General features: G+C 44.2%; 2 protein-coding genes across 5 annotated transcripts; both read right to left on the bottom strand.

Moving 5' to 3' along the window:
* Window positions 1-53: 53 nt before the first annotated feature.
* On the bottom strand, window positions 54-4048 carry PLAC8 (placenta associated 8; the record flags this gene model as incomplete). 2 transcript variants are annotated; one of them, XM_082051838.1, is made up of 4 exons in its annotated part: window positions 1629-1751; window positions 1359-1483; window positions 450-553; window positions 54-209 (listed from the first exon to the last, which is right to left on the bottom strand). In XM_082051838.1, coding segments are annotated over exons 1-4 (345 nt in total). In that variant the 5' UTR covers window positions 1744-1751. The 2 variants fall into 2 exon arrangements, with proteins under 2 accessions (XP_081907964.1, XP_081907965.1); XM_082051839.1 differs by lacking the exon at window positions 54-209 and adding an exon at window positions 3891-4048 and having other exon boundaries at window positions 446-553.
* An 856-nt stretch (window positions 4049-4904) lies between these two features.
* Window positions 4905-20565, bottom strand: COQ2 (coenzyme Q2, polyprenyltransferase). 3 transcript variants are annotated; one of them, XM_082051833.1, is made up of 9 exons: window positions 20310-20565; window positions 19825-19991; window positions 17712-17833; window positions 17393-17478; window positions 16358-16491; window positions 15748-15936; window positions 13145-13296; window positions 5736-5855; window positions 4905-4923 (listed from the first exon to the last, which is right to left on the bottom strand). In XM_082051833.1, the coding sequence occupies exons 1-9, from the start codon at window positions 20521-20523 to the stop codon at window positions 4920-4922; spliced, it is 1188 nt and encodes a 395-aa protein (XP_081907959.1). In that variant the 5' UTR covers window positions 20524-20565; the 3' UTR covers window positions 4905-4919. The 3 variants fall into 3 exon arrangements, with proteins under 3 accessions (XP_081907959.1, XP_081907961.1, XP_081907960.1); XM_082051835.1 differs by lacking the exons at window positions 4905-4923; window positions 5736-5855 and adding an exon at window positions 8778-10504; XM_082051834.1 differs by lacking the exons at window positions 4905-4923; window positions 5736-5855 and adding an exon at window positions 12266-12567.
* Between the last annotated feature and the right edge of the window lie 1946 nt (window positions 20566-22511).

Here is a 22511-nt window from a genome sequence, read left to right as displayed (position 1 = left end):
GGGAGGATGACAGGTACTCTCAGGCGCTGCAAAGCATGACACACACACAGACAGGAAGGCAAACTTTGCTGTTTATTGCTGGTGTCACCCAGGAAAGGGGGAACCAACCACAACCGAGGCAAACCCCTCGTGGTGCTTTTCCCAATGGCCAGGGCAGCACTGGCTCCTGCCCGTGGAGGCTCCACAGGGCGCAGCAAGGGCGGCGACATCTGCAACGGGACAGGAGAGGAGGGTCATGGAGCAGTGCTGTGCTTGCCACACTGTGTGTGTCCCCCTGTCCTGTCCTCTACAAGGTTCCCAGCAACATTTTGCTGCAGGACAGGTCACTCCTGTTACCTATCCATTGCCATTTTCCCACTGCAGCAACCTCATGTCTTACATCGGGCATCGGTGGAAGGAGAGACTCTGGGAAGCTGCTTTATAAACCATGTCCCGCATGCCCAGCTTACCAGAATATGCCTATCTTCCTCCTCCGGTTGATGTCTCTCTTAATTTGGCAAACAGAGCACACAGGGCACCACAAGGTGATACAGAAGTCAGAGCAAATGGAACCCTGTTAGGAAGAAGTTTGTTAGGGATGGAGGCTTCCCAAAGCCCACATTTCAGCTAAGAGAAGGTTAATCACATTCTATGTCGTGTGCCCTTTGTTTCATGGCTGGCTGCCGCATCCTGAGTAGCAGCCAATAAAAATGAGAGGCTTCCGTACCAGTGGATGCCTTGGGAGCTGGTGAGCGCCCCACACAATGGTAAGGAAGAAGGAAGCCCTTTCTGCAGGCTGCAGATAGCTACTTATCTTTTGGCTTTGGAGGTTAAGATTGTGGGGGCGAAACGTACGCAGAAATAGAAAATTTGGGCAAATTGGACCGGGGCCACCACGGGGACAGCAAAAACAGTTTTACATATGTCCTGTATACAAATTCCTACTTTTCTCCTGCATCAGATTATGTCTTTTTGTCAGTGCAAGCTGAGTTAATCCCATCTTTAGCCTGCCCATAATTATCTCAAATCTTTCCCATCTTTCAAAGGTTGTTGGTGGTAAGGGGAAGCAGCAGCCAAGGCTCTGCGAGCCGTTGTGGTTGGTGGCAACTGAAGAATGCGTGCCCTGGTGAAGGCTGCCGGGAAGGAGCTGCATCCGATTTACGTGGGTGGTTGGACACCAGCCCAGGGGCCGGCAGGGCCAAGGGCATCCCAATCCCTGTCCTGTGCTCCTGGCACCACACCAGATACAGAAGTGAAAAATAGGGCAAGCAGGGAGCATCACTGCCCTGTGATCAACCCCGATGTGCGGAAAGAGGACCCTGGGGGCACTCCATCTTTCAGCCTCCTGGCACAGCAAAGGGGGTGGGTTAACCACTGACCGGGATGTTGTATCTGGTGCGGTAGAGCGTCCTCATGGCCACGCTGGTCCCGCACAGGCAGCACTCGTTCATGTCCCCAGCCACCTGGCAGCCCAGGCAGGGGTAGCAGAACGTCCCACAGCAGCCTGGGAAGCGGAGAAACACAGTGGTGGGTCAGGCTATGCCCACCCGGCACCATCGACCCACATGGCAGAGGCAAGAAAAGCGTCCTGAGAGGACACGGGACCGATGGCAACACATCAGTGCCAAAGGCTGAGGGAAGTTACTCACAGACACCGCAGTCGGTGCAGCAGTCCATCAGCCCTGTCTGCCATATGTTCCTGGAGGCGGCGGGCATGGCCATGCCGTGCTGCGGCTGGACTGTCACGACAGTTGGGACGGCCATTCCCAGTTCTGAAAGAGAGCAGAGTAGAACGGGACAGTTAGCAAAAAAAACCCCAAAACCAGGCAGGTTGGTCTGAGCCCTGGATGACCAACCGAGCTGGTCACCTCTTAAGCAGGTGGCCTTTCACCTGGATGCCTTGATTCCACCGGAGATGACCAAGCATAACTGTATCTTACCCGCATTTGAGTCTTTTAAAGGTTTTCATGTTTTCTGTTGTTTTATCCAGCCTTCAAAATAACATCAGTCCATTGATGTTCCCCACTCTAGAAAGGCTTTGCTAGTGCTTAGACACAGATCACAGAATCATTGACCAGTTTGGGTTGGAAGGGGCCTTCAAAGCTCATCTAGTCCAGCCCCCTGCCATGAGCAGGGACATCTTCACCCAGATCAGGTTGCTCAGAGCCCTGTCCACCCTGGCCTGGGATGTCTCAAGGGTTGAGGCATCCACCACCTCTCTGGGCAAACTGGGCCAGTTTCACCACCCTCATCGTAAAAAATTTCTTCCTCATGTTTAGCCTGAGTCTGTCCTCCTTCATTTTAAAACCATCACCCCTAGTCCTATCACAACAGGTCCTACTAAAAAGTCTGTCCCCATCTTTCTTATAGGACCCTTTTAAGTACTGAAAGGCCGCAATAAGGTCTCCCTGGATCCCTCTCTTCACTCGTTTCCCTTGTGACAAGCAGTGCTGAGCAGTGAACCTAAGCTAAATGCAGGGATTTGAGCATTTTGGTCATAGAACTTTGCCTTTTCACACAAGACTGCTTTGTCATGGGTCAAAAATGTGGGAAGCAGCCATGGTCTCGCATTTCCTCCAAAGCCAGGCTCCACACAAGACAGGTACTGTAAAACACTAGTTATCTCTGGTTTCTTGTTGTAGAGAGCCACAAAGGCCGAAACTCTACACTATCCCAAGTCTGAATCCGAGACCATGTCTTCGTGTGGTCAAACAAGCAAATAAACCTTGAAAACCAGTAAGCCTCAGGTCTAAAAAAAAAACCCATAAAAACCTCTGTCCTCCTATTGTCCCAGACAACTAAAAGACAGCAGAAAACATTCCTAGTCAAGAATTAAAAGCAAGTTTTGCCCTGAGGCCAAGTTCGTCTAGCTATGCACAAACAGCAGAAAGGGGGGGGAAAAAAAATCAAAATAAATATATACTGCCTGTTCATATTTGTTGAGACTTTTTTCTCCAAATTGATCAACTGATTTTTATTTTTTTTTCTTTTTCTTCTTAAAAACTACAGCTTGGCAAAGACAAGAAACCAGGCGTGGGTGGTCTGGCTCCTCCCCGTGCAGCTTTTGAGCTCAGAAGCCAGAACAGAAACTGAAATGAACTGGATGATGCTGGAGAGGGGGACACGCTCCCACTTCACCCTTTTGAGCAAAGGCTGCTCCTCCAGAAATCCCACTCCTGGTTTCACCTGCCAGCCTGAAAGCTGGGGTGGACGCAGCCAGCGGCAGCATCAAGTGTGTGTCCAGAGGGACACTGCGAGTGTGCATTGCCTCCAGGTGCTTCCCTCTGCCCACACACAGCAAATCTCTGTAATTTCTACATTTTCATCAGCACACATTAGTTTGAATATGAGTATTATTCACATATTTTCTCTCAGCTGCAAACATCAACTAAGAGAATGCAACATTAAGTTGTTCCTGTCACCAACAGGATACCACATGGAAAAAGGCAGAAAATATCCAGCAGCAACGTATAAAAGCACATGCCGTCCAAGCTTCTGGCAGGGCAGCAGCTACCTCCAGTGCATCCTCAGAGCAGCAAACACACACAACTCAGCAGCTCTGCTAAGAGGAACTTGGTCTCAAGCATCCATGTGGCCAAGAGAGAGCCCAGTTTAAACAATGAGCAAAGTACCAGCCAGATTCCTTTAATGGAGTTATGCAGTTCTGGTAGCAGGAGAAAGCAGCAAGAAAGCAGTAACTTCTCCACAACCCAGCTCTTTTGTGTGTTTTTTTTTTTTTTTTAAAAGCTTCCTCCCTCCCCCAAGCAGGCTATACCACATATTTTGCTTTAAATTACAAGCTGAGCAGGAAAACAAACAAACAAACTAAATAACAAACTACTTTTGCACTGTTATCCCACTCTTCCCGAGCTAACAATTTTTTACTATTTCAATTTTTTAAGAGAACCAACCTTCTGGTGAGCTGTCTCTGTCAGCGTGTGTTCCGTCGCCAGCCAGAGCCCTGCACAGGGAGGTTCTGGGGAAAAAGAAACTGAAGTTTCTCACCCTTGTACCCTTGGAGGCTGTTATTGGCAGGCAGCAGCCAGTCAGTATGGTGGGAGGTAACTGGAGGGGGAGGTCAGGAGCCCTGCCCGTGGGCCTGACTGCAGGCAGAACACATGTGCAGAGCACCACTTTTTAAAAATTATTATTATTTTTTTATTCCTTTTCCCAGAATTAAATCACAGATTGTTACTCATCCAAAAAAAAAAAAAAAAAAAAAAAAAAAAGGGTTGCATGCGCTCTGTCTTGTTCTCTTAATTCTCTGTGCATGTGGTTCTTGTTTGGGGGAGAACAGCTCTGAGTGATGTGCCTTCATTGGGACAGATATTTTCCCCACATTTCTTCTCCAAAGAACAAGCATACTCCTCAGATCCCAGGCAGGGTTAAACCCATCTGCATCTGGGGGTGGCTCCCTGTGCTTCTGACCCAGCCTTATCCACCATCATTCAGCCCCAGATAAAGAAGCAACAGGATGGTACCTTTGTTTTTTTCATCCTCCTCTCCATCTGCAGCGAGTGTGCTCCCTGCTCCTTCGTAGGGATGCATTTGAGTTCACATTTCTGAACTAGTGAACACACCCTGCATGGAGGCTTTCTATAAAAGGCTGATTCCCAAAATGCTTGTCACAAGCCATATCACCCAGCTATTGTAAAATTAACAGTCCTCATATTCATGTATCATTTTCCCTCTGTGAGATACTAATATTTACAATTTCTTCACTAACATGCCCCAAATATTTAATATATTTAGCCACTCGCACCCCACACAAGTCACTGATGGTTTAGGATTCACTTCCACATTTCACAGAGAAACCACCACACCAGGACGGCAGTTTCAATTTCCCAGCTGTGATGTTCATAGTGGCAGCTTGCCCAAGAGCAACACACATTCCAAGCGTCATACGTGAAGTGCTGACAGTGTGTTCCCTTTCTCTCTTGTCACCTACAAGAAAAAGGGGAAAAGGGAAGCTCAGGTTAAACTGCAGCTTACTGATTTGGTTAACAAGCTGATATTTACAGTGTATTAACTGGAGCGGATGCAATAAAAATCTTGCCTTTTCCCAGCAGCACTGCCGTGATAACAGCAAGCCGTGCCTTGGCATGCTCCCCTTGGCTTCTAACAGCTCTAAAGTTTAACCATGGCTGTCCCTGCTCTATTGACCCCCTCTGTTTGGAAAGGGGTTGCCAGGGCTGCCTGGCTGACCCTGGCCAGAGCTAACATTTTGTTGTGGGAGTTTTTTATGGTTTTGTTTGTTTGTTTTCCAAAAATGTCACAAGAAACTGTGGAAATTGAGGTTTGGTAAAAGTTGTAGTTCAGCAGCTGCTTTCTAAAAGAAGAGATAGGCAATGGGCAGCTGAACTGCACGGTCAGTACAGGAAATAGCATATATATAAAAAACAAAACCAAACAAAAAAAAACAAAACCAAAACCAAACAAACATAACATTTTAAGGATTTTAACAGTCTGTCCTCTGTTCAGAGCTGGGGTCGCACTGATGGTCCAAGCAAACAAGCCCTGCAAGTGCTTTTCTTTCCCAGAAAAGCAGCTCACTTTTACCTGCAACCCTGCTGCATCAGTGTAACCCTGAGAAAATGCCACCATAAACACCTACCTCAGCTCCTTCAGTTTGCTTGGCGTGTAATTTGGACAAAAAACCCTGAAAAAATCTCACCAATGAAATAAAATATTCAGACACCTGAAAACAGCAGCAAGAGCACCACCCTCACCCAGCACTGACCAGAAGCACCCGTCACCTCTTGTCGCAGCCACTGGGTTTCAGGCCAGGGATCTGCCAATGGCTGGTGGGCATGGTCCCCTTCATGTGTGACTTCTCCCAGGAGGTGAAGCAGTGTTGCTGGAAGATGGGCAGCCGGCTGCAAAGCACCCCGTTAGCCAAAACAAGACAAGACAGACCAAAATGTCTCAATAGCTAGAAAGGAAATGTGCTAACAAAACCAAGCCTTTTTCCACGTGGGAAAAAAAAAAATCCAAGCAGATAATGGAAAAATTCAGCTGAAACTAATACCAATTTAACATACACTATGGTAAATGTGATTTTGACAGAGATTTGGGAGTACACATTAAAAAAACCTGCCTGAACACATTTTTGCTTTCTCTGCAAAGAATAAATTACGCAATTTACCACTGCATTTTGCAGGGAAGTGGCAACTAAAAACTAGTTTATTCCATTTTACGCTGATGCCATCCACAAGCAAACGCTCCCACCTGTTCTCCATACCATTTGAAGGAACTCCATCAAGCAACTTAAAACACCACGATGAATGAGCAAAGCTGCCTTCCCAACCATGCTGCTTTGTGCTCCTGGTGACACAAAACCTGTTGTCTTGAGTGGCCACAAGTGGGTTCATTCAGAGAGTGTCTGCTGAAAGCCCACTGGTGTCCAGGAGGGTGACCAGGGGCTTCTCTCCAAAGCTCTGGTCTCACCAGCCTTTCCAAGAGGCAGAGAAACCACCTCAGGGTTTCAACAGGTTTTTGTTTCAGACATGGGGAAGGGCTTCTGCATCTGAAGCTTTGCTTCTTACAGATGGTTCAATGGAAGAGCACCTCTCCCCCAAACTTTTCCTCCTTCCCACAGATTGGAAGGACTCAGGTAAAAGGAAAATCCGCACAACTATAAAAAACAGAGGAGAAAGGAGATGAGCAGGTGCTGGGAGAAATTTTCACAGGCTATAGAAATACAGCTAAGGGTTGGGTTCACATCTCACTGAAACCAAAGCGACTGAAGCTGGTATGATGAGAAAGGAAAGAGCTGTTCTCTGCCCACACCTGTCCATCCCTCATCGCTCCCATGATGGGGAATGGGTCCTCTCAGCTGGCTGATCAGACAGAAAACGGTACTGGAGTTATGGCTCAGGGGGTGCAACACCACCTGGACAAGATGCTCCAACCCCTGGTCCTGCAGACACCCAAACACAAGGTCCAGCATACAGCGGGGACCTCATGGCCAGGGTCAGTGGTACCACCTGCTCTGCAGCAGCTCACAGCCACAGCACGTCAGACCCAAGGGAAAGGAATACGAGAAGTGGTTTCTCTTCCACCTGTGGTCTTGGGCAAAGGTTTGTCACGAGATGTTTTCATGCAGCCCTGCTGAGCTTCTGCTTCCTGCACTTGTCTCCTGTTATTTCTCACCTTCCTTTAAGCAGTGCCACTCTTCCTCTGGGTCACTCAGATTTACATGACAATGTCCTCTGGGAATCAAACTTCATCTCAGGAGCTCAAAGTAAAAATCAACAATCAAATCAAGCCCCCTTTAGCAGACAAGTCCAACTCATTAATTTTGTAATCTGCTACTGCGTAATTCCCAAACTCACAAATTCACCCACTCACACACAGGTGAATGGAAGAGCTACTGGTGGGTGCGAATGCACATCCTTCCTGCCCCGTCCCCATCCACACATGATGGTGGGGAGCAGAAGAGTCTCAGCAGTCCAGCTGCTCTTGGACCAGCTCCAGAGGCTTTTTTGTATTAACTGATCTTCCATCTTGGATATGTGCTCTACGCCGGTTCTACGGCCTCCCAAGAGTTTTAGCCCAAGCTCCCAGGTGCTGCCACCATGCTGCATGGGATGATGGACCTTACCTTCTCCTGTCCCGTGTGCCCAGCACACACGATGCCCTGGCTTTAACCCAATGGCGCTGCTCCCTGCACACATGAGGAGCAGCGTGTTAGGCCAACACCCGAGCGGGAGCTGAGCAAACAGCCACACATGTTGCATCACCAAGTTAATCCAACATTAACCAAAGCTTTGGCAGAATGAGGTCCAACACACTTTGCAAGAGAATTTGATGTGACAAGTACTTTTTACATGTCCTGATGTTGCTTACTAGAATAAATTGTACTGTTGATTAAAAAGGGCCTTTACTACTTAACAGCAAATATGCTTTTTAAGACATATGGGAGGACGCAGTTGGAGAGAGCGCTGGACTGGGAGAGACGATGTGTGAGAGAGGGAAGCTGTGCGGTTCCATGCCTGCTGCATGCACATGACCACAAGTCCTCTTCTGAGGAGAGCTTCATGCATCTTCAGTTTGATGGCAGTCCTGTTTCTCTCCTCCGTGTGCACACAGTGCCTTTTGGGCACGACAGGGCTTCTTCCACATGACTTCAGCCACCCGGCACCCAGCACGCTCGCCCTGATAGCCTCTCACAGTAGCTCCCTACACGCTTAACCTCTGGTTTTCTGAAATACCTTCTAACTTACCTTGGTGGAAGTAAACAGCACTGAACAGCTCTAACACTTCAAGTCAACTTTTTTGTTCCCCCCTGCCTTGCCATTGTTCTGGTTTCAGCCAGAACAGAGTTAATTTTCCTCTTTGCTTGCATGCCCAGCTTTTGCTTTATCTATTAAACTGTCTTTATCTCAACCCATGAGTTTCCTCACTTTTACCATTCTGATTCTCTCACCTATCCCACCAGGGCAAAGTGAGTGAGCAGCTGTGTGGTGCTTAGTTGCCAGCTGGGGTTAAACCGTGACAGCCATGGACTTCTTGAGCAAGCCATAAAGACCCAACAAGGTGCAAGCCCATGGGTGCTGGAGCCCCGCTTGGAGTTGAGTGAGTGGGTCTTTGTCATCTGTCACCCAAGAGAGGAGGCATGCACTGCAACACCAGACCTCCAGCCTGTCCTTTGCCCAGCCAAGAGTGACCCCAGCCCCAGCACCACAGACAACCTGTGCTTACGCTGCCTTGGGTCTTCTCCCCAAGTAGGGAAAAGACAGGAGACCTCCCCACCCTTTTGTCTGAAGGCTACAGTCAGTGTGACACCATTTCCAGGGTCCTGTCAAGTCTTTAATTTATTGCATTACTGCATACATTGTGTGCTGTCACGTACACGGAAACAGGGAGGAAGAAAAAAGACATCATGCCTTCACTAAGCAAATAAATTCTTTAAGGCCCCTTGCAAATAAAGCACAACGGTAATGCAGACATTGCCAAAAACCACATTGGATACATTACAAAGTTTGTGCTTTCCTTCATTTTTCTCTCAAGGACTTTTTTTTTTTCCTTTTCTATATTTCCTGGAAAAAAAATGTTAATAGCATGGCAGCATTTCAGAGAAAATAAGCCCTGTTCAAGCTGGAAAATCTCCTGTTTGACAAATATTTACCATACTACAGCATGACAACTAATTCAAAATGCATGTGGGTATTTTAAGCAGCCAACGTAACACTGCTGTTGAAGTTTCGTCTTGCACAACCAAGAACCTTCGCAATTTGGAGGAATTGTGTTCTGCTGGTATAAACATTCAGGGGTGGGTTCTGGAAATTAAAGCAGTATTTTTAAAAGTTTTGAACTTGGCATTTGAACATTCATTTTTGTTGTTTTGTTTTTGAATTGTATTAGACCTCTTCCTGCTTAGCTCAGACAAAACCCTGGGTGTACAGCTGCCAGGCTGAGTGTGGGGTGGTGGTTTCTTTTAACACCACCACCCAGGAAAAGTGCTATAAACCCAACAATGTTTTTTTTTGCAGTTTCCTTTGTCATTCTGGTATTGTATCTACCAAACACTGTGAAAATTCGCTCTGGCCTTTTGCTTCCTTTACAAAGTCCAGGGAGGCACTGCAGAAAACTCTCCTCTGCAGTATGCTGGGACCCTTTGGCTAGTATCAAAACTTCACATGATCCATGGCCAGTTAACATGCACATTTTTTGACAGCTTTGTTTTGAGGCTTAAACAAATCTTCCCTTCTGGTATTTGCACCACAATGCATTTAGAAACTAATTAAAAGCCCTCTCCCTGCTTTTGCCAAAAGGGAAAAACAAAGAAGTGCCCACATTCTTCTGCTGCTGTTTACCATACCAGTCCTTCCTCACAATGGTTGCTTTAGCGTGGTAACCCACGCGATGGGTTACCATAATTTTCAGACTTTCTTGAGTGACTTCAGCCCACAGGATGCTTTGATCTTTCTACATGCTAACATGCCTTTCTGATCCCTTTTCGTTCCCACACCTGACGTGACCCCCTGCACTAGGCTGCCTTCCCGCCCTGCTGGCTGCCCCTTGTCCCCTGGCCCAGGCTGTTTGCACACCACAGAGCTAAGTGCCTGCAGCACATCCTTTCCTGAAATAGAGGGAGGAAAAAAACCTGACCCCCTTGCATTAACAATATATTCACCAAGAAATATAGGAATAGCAAAATCTGGGCATAATTCTCATTGGGTGACCCTACGGTGAGTCCCTCCCCCTGGCAAAGGGGAATGTGGAAGTTCCCGTGCGCCACTGTCCCCAGCAGAATCCTGAGTCAAAGATCCATCCCCGTGTGGCTTTGCAACCCCTCCTCGTATCCCCACAGCAACCAGCACCCTGACGTACATACAGCTACTCCCAGACAACGAGCTGGCGTTGCTTTGATATGCCTCTCTACAAAGTACAAGGGGAGCACACAAAGGCAAGCATTTATCTTGGTTACTGTGTTTTCTGTTCTGCTGAGCAACTGCCAGCCTCTCACGTTCGCACATTTGACCGTCCTGTTCCCTTCCAAATCCTCTGTTATCACAACATCCTGCAGAGAAACATTTGGAAAAGGAATGGGAGGAGAAATACAACATTGGACACCACAGAAGAAACTTCCAGAGGACACTGTTCATTTGTGCAAAAGGACACTAGCTAATAATGAAGCTGCTGCTTCCAGATAGGTGTATTTGACAGTTTTTTAACAGACCATATCTAAATACAGGAGACAGTGTCTTTGTGAAGATTTAGACTAGCTTGACGAATGGAAGGAGATTATAAGATACATACATATACTGTCCAACAGATACAAACAGGGTCTTACCCAGGAAGCAGTTCAGCCTTTGTCCTTTTTTCACTTAAAAAGTTCTTATTTCTGTGTATTAATCATAAAATTCTCACACAAATAACACTGTCAGTATTATAGCCCAGAAGCTCTCTTCATTTTTTAGGCAATGAACATAAAATACAGCTAAGGCTTACATTTGTAAAATGCAGTTTGAGGCAATTTTGGAAAAACTCCACAGAAAACATACAATGATTTTCATGTTTAAGACACAAGGACTGCTTTGCAACTTGAATTTTTACCATATTTAGCTACACCTTCTTCTTCCTCCCATTAGAACACAAACACTTACTTGTGACAAGTTGTCATCAACAGACACCAGCAGGTTCAAAGGCACTATAAAATGTGAGCTCTTCCCAAAACTAAGCTACTTAAAGCCACTTTAATATGTTAGAAACGTATTAATAACTTCTGCCACAATCTTCCTAAGGTAATACTGCATGTATTAAGAAACTGATCCATACTAATTACGTCAAAAGACATTTTTGTTGCTAGTAAGTGCTTTATAACCAAAGTTCAACATGAAGTTGGACGCATTCAGTTCTCCCTCTACTTTGTCACATAATCGTTCAGAAACTTATCATTCCTCATTTTCAAGCCGCTTTTCTTCAACTTGATACTTCCTCTACCCCCAAATGGCAAACCCTATTTAAGAACAATTTCTGTGTAAGGACCAAGAAGGCCCTAAATGCAGTTATGCTTCCTAACGTTTTCACACATTTCTATCTTACACGCAGCCAGGCTGAAAAATCTACACTCTCTAATTTGCTCAAAAGATATTTGACATCGCTTGTTCAAATAGTAAAAGAAAAAACAACTTTTCAGGGTGGATATTACAAAGAAGTGTTCAGAACCCAAGGAAGTTGGTTCCAGCCCCAGGAAGGATCTTCTGTGACCAAAGCTGTTGAATCATGATATGCTGTCTGATGTCCCTGCAACAGAAACTTCTTCGCCTGTTCACCATCATTGGGAATGCAAAACCACAGGTAGCAAACCCTGAATACATGGCTCTGGTCTGCAATGTCGCTCAGACATATTTGTTTAAATAACCTTAAAATATGATGCCCATCTTCAGAGCTAGAGCAGTTCGCAGCCTGATTTTTGGTGTGACTGCAGGCACGGTTGTGCCCCACCACTCCAGGAGCAGAGCAGACATCAGGAAAAGTTGCTGGAACACCATGATGAGTTTGGCAACCAAATGTCCTCAAGCCACAGCTCCGCAGGCAGGCATACACAAAGCCACCGGTGGAGAAAAGCGTCCTTGCATTGCCTACCAGTCTGCCATCTGGGGTAAACTCCACCATATTGTTTTCCTAGAACAGATGTGTCCGTTGCTCCTTCCAAATAAATTAATTCCAGAACATGCCATACAAGCTCTTTAACACTATGAGTCAAAGAAAAGGTTAACTACCATGCAAATCATGTAGCGGAAATAGCATAAACCGTTTGAAAATTAAAACGAAGTAATTATTACCCTGCAGTTGTTAATTTTATTGTTTATAGGCATCCTCCTATGAACAAGTTCTTCCTGTAAGACTACAAATAAAACCTGTAGGCATAAGTCAAGATGAACAGAATTTAAAAATAAAAATTGGAAATGAGGATTACTTTCCATGATGAATTGGTAGCTCTGGGTTAACCACCAGTCACACACATTCGGCAATAGCTCTGGGCTGCTCCGGTTTTGTTTTTGTTAAGTCAGTAGTACGTGTTCAAATCATTCTTGTCAACAAGCTCAGCTCACTCTTTGCAGGCAACTTTGCAGAAACCTGTTCTTTTCACATGAAAAGGAATCACTACCAGTGATAACAGCAAGAGCAAAAGATAATTTTACATACTTCTCTATTGCCTTCTTATTCTGGACTTCACAAACTCAGAGTCATGCCTGCTTCTAGACATCTCAGGATAAAAATTGTTGCAATTCTTTCACACAAGTTCCAATAGAAACTGAAAATCATTCATGCAATAAATCAGAACACCAAACATGTACAGCCAGGTTTTATTTACCTCTAGAAATCACTTTTCATTTTCCCACAAGCTATCACCAAGAGGTATTTGTTTTGTATAAAATCTTGAGCTCACACTCTGGAGAGCCCAACAGAAATTTGCTTGTACTAGACAGGACCAGCAGAGCAGCTTCACTTGTTGAAGCTTCTATGGAGTCATTTAAGCATAATCAAAAGTCACATTATAGGATGATCTCATTTGCATGTTTTTAGGAACAAGAACATTTTCATCAGCTTTTATAAATAAACAGTATAAAGCATCTATAGTTATGTTAAAAATGTTTTCCTTCTTACAGTACTTACATTGCAGCTTCATTAAAATACCAGTAATTTCAACTACCTGTTTTCTAAAGGCTCTTCTACATCTTTTGAGTCCTTTTGCTTCCACAGATTTCCAAGCACAATCCCTATGAAGAGCAGAACTCCTACAGTACGATTTGAAGCAAATTTCTTCCAACAGTCTTCAGGCTTGTCTATGTCCAAAGAGTAAATCTGCAAAAGCACAGTATAACATTCTAGCATTTTTATTATACAGACTCAAAAATATTTGACACATCAGAAAAGACACAAAAAAGTCTGTAACTTCAATAACTGAATCTCAAATTCTCAAGTCTACCCTTACCTCCAGAAGAAACAGGAATACCTTGTGCTGACAGAGAATTCTTTGCATAACTGGCATCTACATTTACCTGACAGACTTATTCAATATTCAGCTCAAAAGTCAAGGGTCACTTATGAACGTGACTCCCAGACCCTCTCAATGAAGGACAGTATAATGATGTAAGTGGTTTGATATTTAAAAATGTAAACCTATCTGGGCATGTAAATAAGTCTTTTTGAGATTTTCCTCAGCAGGTAGCCACCTAATTCTTCAATGGGAACTTTAAATAAAAATAAAACGCCAAAACCTGCCTGCACCTTTAGATCTCTTCTGGGAAGTATTGCTCTGTGTTTCAGTAGAGACAAGATACTGGAGAGCTAGCAGTCAACTGGAATGCACAGGAATGTGCCCGGCCCTGCCTGACTAGCCATAGGGCTGGTTTAGTTCCATCACTCTTGGCCACGTCCATCCAATTTTCTTGCAAAAAAAGGAGGACACCTGCAACAACAGCTAGAACCAAGGCAGCTGTCTGCTGCGAGTCACAACTAAGGGGGAAAAAACGACACAGTGCAGCAAGAGCAAAGGTACTGAAAAATATTTCAGGAAACAAAACTTAGTGCAAAAGTCTTGAGAAGTATGACAAGACAAAATGTTAAGCCAAGCAAGTCAAAGGATTAATAGAAAAGTACCCTTCAAAACCCCAAACCTTGCAATTCAGCCTCTGAAGAAGTCAGAACAGAATGTATCTGACTAAAAGAAGCGAAGCCTTGCCTGGGAAACCTGTTCCTCTGCTATTTGCGGCTGTACAGAGACAACAGGGCTGGGTTCTGATTAAATAATTTGAAATGTTGTCCACAAGCTTCTAAGACATGACCTGTCAGTCCATCCAAGCACAGGGAACTGAAAACACTAAACTGACAAATAAAACCCAACAGCAGCCAAGCTGCAAGAAATAACTTCAGAAAAGCAAAGCAAATAAAATATGTTGGTTTTTTATCTGTGAACTTCATGGGTGGGATAGAAATTTAACAACTTCAAGATGCAAATTCCTCTATCTCAGGTACAAATTCAATGAGGTAAGGAAAATCTACCCCCTGTGCTTACTCAGCTTTATAATCTCAGACATTTAGAAATCTTGAACAATGAGATAAGCATGAAAATATTCAGGCAGAACTAATATTAAAATAATATTTTGAAAAGATGCTACTCTCTGGTACACAGAACAATGTTGTTATTGTGACATTGGCAATCTATACAATCGTGCCCTCTTCACCACTCACATTTAATAGATCTGCATCCGCACTTACAAAAACCTTCCCTGCAGGAAAGTAATTTCCGTTTGTGCCAAAGTGACAATGTAAGGCCACTCTGAGAATTCAAACCTTTAATGATTATGCAGTGGAACACTGTATTCTTTCCTCCATAGATTTCCAAGCACAATTGCTCTGAAAAGCAGTGGCCGACAAGTACCAGCCTGCATCATCACAAGGATTCCTACCCAGAGGTATGTTTAATATCTGTGACTTGCATGAGCTCCCCACATTAAAGTGCCACTTAATTCTAAGGTGCTTTAAAAAGTTCCATGTAAACCATAGACCTCTCAGACTGTCAACAGTTTTACTACTTGCAAGGCACAAACTCCTTTGCTATCACTCACCTACCAAAACCAGCAATTAACTTTCGCATAGACTGACTCATCACTACAAGATTGAGCAACACAGTTTTTAGGATTCAGAAAGAATAGGGTAACAAGATCCTACCTGCTTCCTTTATCAACAAAGCTAATTTATTTCTTTTTGTTATTCATTAAAATTTCTACAGTAGTACAACTACAAGACTGAAATGGATTGTTCTCTGCTATAAAAAGAACTGTGAACTAAAACCGTCAATTGTCATCAAATTATAATGTTAACATCTGCTACAGGTACAGAAACATCTGCTACAAGACACAGAAAATTTTATTATACTGTCAGATTCCAGACTGAAGCTCTAGACCACAGTATGGAATCATTATTTAGATGTAAAATTAACCACCTCTGAAAGACAGAACATGCAACATTTATTTCCATATAGCTACTGGAGATCACAGATTAACGTGAGGCAGTTATTTTGGTTAGGAACAGACTGAAAACCAGTGCCCTACAGTCTGTGGACCACAGAAGGTCTTTTCAAACAAAAAGTCTGCAAAAGGTAATTAAGAGAAGCAGGCTTATTGTCAGAAGACTTCAGTTGTTTTCACAGGAATAGTTTTTTAGGTAGTTGGTGAATTGATGTGAGTTGAAAAGCACTGCTTTCCTATCCAGAACCTCCACATCAAAAAAATATACATAAATCCACCAAACCTGGTGCGCTAGGTGAGCCCCTATGGCAGCCACAGCTGAGTAATACGGGAACGTCTGGTCACAATTCATTCCTGCCATGCACAAACTCAGGAGCATCGCAACGCTGAAGCCACTGAGCCACTGCTTCGTATCCTCCTTGAACTGTAATGCTGTCGACTTCACGCCAACAATGATGTCATCCCTCTTATCCTAGAACGAAAGGAAAATCCACAATCCACCTGGCACTTTATAAGGGAAAAAAATAGGGGAGCCTTGTTTATGTTTCCGACGCTTCTTATTAGGAACCCAATTTAAGTGCATGTGTAGGTCCCTACATTAAAATTTAAATTATAAGGTTGGTCCTCAGGGTTACTTCAGCAGCCAAAAGCTAATATTAAAGTCAAAGTTATTTACACAGTGCAAATGTGTAAGCACACAAAGCACATTATACCTCCAGCTTTCTCCCTGATATGCAAAACATTTACAGACGACAATATTTCTTTGGTGCTGTTTTAGCTCAGCTGAGGGTGAAGAACTGCAACAGGTTAGCATTGCTGTTTGGCAACAAAGTTGTAAATTAAACACAACACAAACATACACAGGTATCTAAAATTTCTCACTGTTACTCTACCTGATGTGCATAAATAGTATCGTACACCAGTGTCCACATTACTCCAGCCAAGTACAAGGGCAAACACACTGACCACTCACATGACCCTTTGATGGCAGACCAGCCAAGAAGGGCTCCCCAATTAAATGTAAGTCCTAAAAACATAAAGAGAGTGAAAAAAACAAAAAAAGAAAGAAAAAAATTTACAAGGTTACCAGGAGCAGTCTAAATTACATGTATAGGATTAAATATTATTTGTTTGGGTGTATATCGTATCAGTAGCTTTTTCTACAATACTGGCATTTCTATTTTTCTACCACATATCTTCAGTCAGATAATAAATAAAAGTAATTTGACGATACATACTCTGGACATACAAGGAGAAATACATATAACTATACATTTCCCCTCAATTTAAATTTGACTTAATTAGCATAGAGAACCATTTGCACATAACTATTCCAGGTAGTCAAACAATGGGTCTAAAGTTAAAATGCTTAGATGTCAGTATAACAAAAGGTGTCGGTATAACTGACTGCAAAAGTGTACAGACCAGCGAACTATGGTGCTTCAAGGCTGAAAATTATAATTTTGGTTGAAAAAGCTGAAGACAGCTGGAAAGTAAAGGGCAAGATACAAAGATACGCTTTAGTAGCTCAACCTGAAATACAAACACCATCAGTTTCTGTACAGGAGATATTTTAGAGGCTGAAGACTGAAATGCGGGACAAATGCATGTTCAAGAAAGGTTTTGAGATAACCCCAAACCCAAAGCTAGTTCTCAAATGACAAATACTTATCTCTCCCTTTCTCCCTCCCTCCATCAAAATAAGGAACTGATTTTTAACAACAACAAAAAAATTGTGAAACATCAGCACTTACATGTGTTATAAATTCTTTAAGAAGCTTCTGGCACAACAGAACTTTGCCTATAAGGTATTTTTATTTTAATAGAAAGTTATAAAAATATCAGATTGCTCAAGTTCAGTTACTGATTTGTAGAATGCCCCAAAAACTACTTCTGAAGAAAAAAATAGTAAAATATTTCCAGCTCACCCAAAACTAACTGTGGCCAGTATGTTATTCGCTTCATCAGAGGGTAGGTGATCACAAGAGATAAAGAGGCTGCTCCCAGAAGAATACTGTAAAAAAAGTATCAAGAGATTTATTGTTTGCCAGTCTAAAGAACACAAGATATAGTGCAGTGTTATAGATGTTGTACATAGTACTGAATTGATTATTTTACTTCCAGCCACAATTCCACAACTAATAACCTCCTCCCTCTGCCCCCAACACACTCTCTGCTGAAAAAGTCTGTGATTAACTCTGGACCACACATTGAATTTTAAAAAACAAAAGATAACTTATACATCACCTGTAGTAATTCAGACACAGAAGGACACAAAGAGCCAAGCTGAGCTGTCCCCCAAGAAAAACAAAGGACTGAAAAGTGGAGATATCTCCAGCTGCCAGGGGCCTGTTTGCTGTCCTTGCAACCTAAAAATGTATGAATAATGTTAATATCAAATCCAACATAACGCATTCCAATGTATCATTAAACTAAAAGTCACGTCATTGGCATATAACCACAAAAATAAACAGAAACAGGTCTCAGAATGTATGAGATGGGGTTCCTTCACAGACAAGAGTTTCATCACAGACAAGAGTTTAACTTCTAAGCAGCAGCTTATAATAGAAGCGTGCAGGCTAGAGCAGAAATGAAGTGCCACTTGTGTGCAATGATGCTGATAAGAAACACTGAAGACATCTTGTATATTAATTTAATTACCTTAGGAAAAGAAAAAATCAGACTTAAAACGTTGTGAGCAATCTAACCAAATTTCAAGCAGCACTTCTGTGCTTAAACACTTTAAACTGATTGCCATGCAAAATATCATAAAGCTGCAGGGCTCCTCTAGCACACATAACCATTGTTAATAACAGTAAAAGGACAATTAATGTAATTCTAATTGGGATATAATGGAGTTTAAAATCAATGCCTGGAACAAGAAATCATACAAGGCAAACCGAAGGAAGAAACGAGTATCAGAAAGAAGTGAATCTGAAATGTATGGTGAGTTATTTGCCAAAGGTGACCATTGCCAAAAAAAAAAAAAAAAAAAGTTTGGCAGGTTTTGATACTGCAAATTTAAATAAACTCTTTTAGCTTGTTCTCCCACTGTGATCAGGTTATTTTAAACTTCAAATACTGCTTTTGCAGTTTAAACATACTTAACAAATTTGTGGCCAATTCCACTGTATATTATAACCAAACACGGGATGTTTCATTTAAAGAAAAGAAACAGTTTGCCAAGTAATCAGTAACATAAAATCTAAAACCCCAAACCACGATAACCAACACAAGTCAACACCCTGCTGTTGACCAGGCCTCTACTGCACTTGTTTTGAAGACACCCTTTTAAGGTATCTTTCTTTTAAGAAAGAGCTGTGAGGGGAACTTTAAAAACTTTACATGAGAGTTACATTTATACAGTCCTAATATTACATTCGGCCCTTTGAAGGCAACCATGAAGCTGATGTGGCCCCCAGTGAAAATGAGTTTGACACCCCTGTTTTACATCTAACCACATCACATTAATGCATAAATGAATTAATTATACTGAAAATTCCACCTTAGTAATCACACACCCTGCTCTGTCAAATATTTCTAGCATATGTAGTCATTAATAACCTTCAAACCCTAAACCATCCAAAGCTGCCACAAAACCTGTACTGATTCATTGCCTGCCCAATAGCACAAACACACCAGTGCCATAGGTAGAACATATTGGGCCGGCTCAATATCTTGCCTCTTGCCAGTGCCAAAACCCAAAACCAGAGGAACCAGAGGAACACAAAACAGGAGAAGCAAACAGCAATGCATCACCAGGATACTCCCCTTCAAGCCTGCACCTGTGCGCATTTCAACATCTGACACTCAATGCTGCCTTTTGCTTATTTCCTTCTTCTGAACAAAAGGGAAATGAAAAATATAAGAAGATTAGCTCAGTGTGGGGTATGATAGTCTTAAGAGCCATTCTCAGAAAGAAATTAACAATACTCAATAAAACTCTAGTCCTGAAAATTTAAAATAAAACAATAAATACAAAGGTCTTGTGTAGATCATAACTAGCAAGTCTAGTGAAAAGTTCTGTCATTGAAAAAAAGTTGAAAAATAAAGTTGTTCAAGTAGTGTCTACCACTGACAACAACATGTGTTTTATCTTACACAGAGGTATGCATTCTAGAACACTTATAGTCTTAGATGGAGAAATATTATACAAATTATTTCTACTGTTCTAGGAGGAAACAGAAACTAATTGCACACATCCCAGAGAGAAACACGGAGGAATTTCTGAACCTGGAGCCCTGTGCCTGCACTCGGCAAGGAATCGCTGGCGGTACTGGAGATGAGCAGACATGTACTTGGTTAATTAATCAGCACTTCACTTCCTTAGACCTTTGCAAGCCCGAGGGGGTTCCTCCACCTTTTTGTCAAAGTCGCGGTCCCACATGTCATTGATGGTGCAGCCAGCTCCACGCATCAGCACTGCTCCGACGCCGAACAGGGACAGCATCTGCCAGTCCGGGAGGCAGCCCGGCTGGGCGGCTAGGCCGATGCTCCAGGTGCACGGCAGGTACAGCAGCCACGTCCCTGGGGGAAAGACAAAACCCACGGGTGGGGTGAGGGGGGAGCCGAGGAGCGGGGGGAGCCGAGTGACGGCGCTGCCGAGCGGCTCTTAGGCCTCAGCCCGAAGCGATGGCGCCTGTGCTTGTGAAGGGTGCTACGGACACCGGCACAGGAAGCCCCGCTCCCTGCCACACCGCCGGGGCCGGCATCTCCCGGCCCGCAGCCCCGCGCGTCGCCATGGTTACCGCGCCGCCATGGCTGCCGCGTCGCCATGGTTACCGCCTCGCTCCCCCCCACCGCGTCGCCATGGCTACGGCTCGGCTCTGGCCCCGCCCCGCTCACCGGCGGGCTGGTGCAGCCGCATGAGGCGCAGGTAGGGCTGCAGCGGGCCCGGCGCGGCGCGCACCAGCTCGGACGCCGAAAAGCTGAGCGGCCGCGCGGATCCCGGCAGTGCGGAGCGGCGGCGCAGAGGCGGGAAGGCGGCGGCGGCGAGGGGCAGGCGGGCGGCGCGGAGGCCGGGGGCGGCCCGGCACAGCCGCGCCAGAAGCGCCGCCATCTCGCCGCCGCGCTTCCGGCGTGGCGCTGACACGCGGCGCCGCGCATGCGCAGCGCGCCCGGCCGTGTCCCTGCGTCCCTGTTGAGGCCGTCGCTGCCGCTGCCGGGCTGGGCGGCGCGTGCGGGAGTCGGAGCTGCAGGTGTGCCCGGGCGGAGCAACAGGGTGCACAGATTTAATAACTAATGTGACCTGCAGTTACTGTACTGAAGCATCTCACTAAAAGCATATGTGCTGGTTTTACCAGTAAGTGTATTCAGTCTTCCGTGCAATTTTGTTGAATTCCCACAGGTGACTTGATATCTTCAAACATATCATCAAGAAGTATGTAATCAGGCGTCTCCCAAACCTTTCCAAACTGGAGCTAATAAAAATTTCTGATTTTATATATGGCCTTCATGTCTCTCTCCTTATTTGCTCAGTTCTTCTACCAACTCATGTGAGTTATTGTATAAATGAGGGAAGGAGGGGAGCTTTGGGTAGAGCTATGAAAACCTTGCCTTGCCGGGCATGGTTTCAGCCATAAAATGTGCCCAGATTTGCTGCTGAAAGGTCTCTTGGAGAATTCAGCATCCGTGTAATGGGTAACCTGTGGCTCATTGCACTTCTGCTTCAGCTTGAAGGACTGACACACTGACAAAGCCCCAGAGAAACCATTTTGAACTTGTAATTCCCCAAAATGTTGACTCCCAGTGTTATAGTTAGCTGTATTTTGCTTTTGTAAACTGTATCCAAGATTCTCACCTTATCTTGAAATTTCACAGGTGGTATACAAGTTTTTATCTCTTAGTTTGAGAGTAGAGAACTGAAAATTAGTTCTGTTAGTTCTCAGTAAGTCCTTATCTTATCTTGAACGGATAGAATGTGCTGAGGATGCACATCTAAGAAACCTGAGTATTTTACATGATTTTATAACGAGTATAGGAATAGTGCGCATGTGCAGTGACAAGAGGTGAAAAGTTCACGAGTGAAGAAGACTCCTTACTTCATCCTGAAGACCCCCTGAACGACCATCAGAGGACACTGCGCATGCTTAGAGTAGTTCCAAGGGGTTGCAACTGATATTGTGAAATAATGATGTATTCTGATGAATGTGCAATACATACGTTGTAACCGTAATGAATATGTATGTAACCAAATTGTATAAATGTAGTGGAGTTCGAAACAGTGGTCGAAGCCAGCTTTGGGTGCGAACCCCTGGTTTCCCAGCGCTGAAATAAAAGCACCGCATATAACTATGTCTGTGGTTATGTGTCCTGTTTGCTAACATTTTGGCGACCCAGATGGGACCTCGTGGGCATTGCTGAGGCGGATCGCGTCTGGATCCTGCTCCGGCTAGCACCGAGGTATTCTTGGGGAGCGCATCGGACGCGACCGAACCTCTGCTGCTCTCGATGGTTGGTAAGAAGGTGCTTTTATTGTTATTTGGGTACCCAACATCTGGTTCCTGAACCCTGGTTCCTGAATCCTAGTAGCCTGCTGGTCAGACGCGGCGAAAGCCACGCTCGGTTGGGCAGGGAGCTCCCAATCGGTAAAGCCTATAGGCGCCGTCCGTCAGACAGAGGGAAACCTCTGCAGGTTCGGCATCTGGTTCCTGAATCCTGGTTACTGAATTTATTCCAGTCTGCTTCCTGAATCCTGGTTTCTGAATCCTGGTCTCTGAATTTGTTCTGGTCTGGTTCCTGTATTTGTTCCTGTATTTGGTTCCTGTATTTGTTCCTGTATTTGGTCTGGTTCTTGTATTTGTTTCTGTACTTGTTCTGGTTTGGTTCGGTTCCTGTATTCGTGTTTGTTTGTTTTAATATGTCTAATTCAAAGGTATCGCCGTTGATTGTTTACTGAAACATTGGAAGGAGGCTGGGTTTGGACAGTCTATGCATAAAAAGAAGTTAATCGAATATTGTACTCACTGGTGGCCTGAATATAAACTACCTAATGAAGTACAGTGGCCACCGGAGGGGACTTTGAATCATGAAATTATTACTGAGTTA

This window comes from Streptopelia decaocto (assembly GCF_964273445.1).
Source record: "Streptopelia decaocto genome assembly, chromosome: 4".
Taxonomy (NCBI): domain Eukaryota; kingdom Metazoa; phylum Chordata; class Aves; order Columbiformes; family Columbidae; genus Streptopelia; species Streptopelia decaocto.
Note: the sequence above shows the minus strand (reverse complement) of the source record. Positions and strands in the feature narration are given on the sequence as shown.

What these genes read in the sequence shown, in the direction of transcription:
- COQ2 (XM_082051833.1), bottom strand. Translation starts at nt 20,523, where the DNA reads ATGGCGGCGCTTCTGGCGCGGCTGTGCCGGGCCGCCCCCGGCCTCCGC. An exon ending in CTGGCCACAGTTAGTTTTGG is followed by an intron (nt 16,492 to 17,392) that starts GTGAGCTGGAAA and finishes TTATGTTTTTAG; the next exon opens with GACTTACATTTAATTGGGGA. An exon ending in GAAGAGCCTTTAGAAAACAG is followed by an intron (nt 5,856 to 13,144) that starts GTAGTTGAAATT and finishes GGTGCTTTGCAG; the next exon opens with CCGGCTGCCCATCTTCCAGC.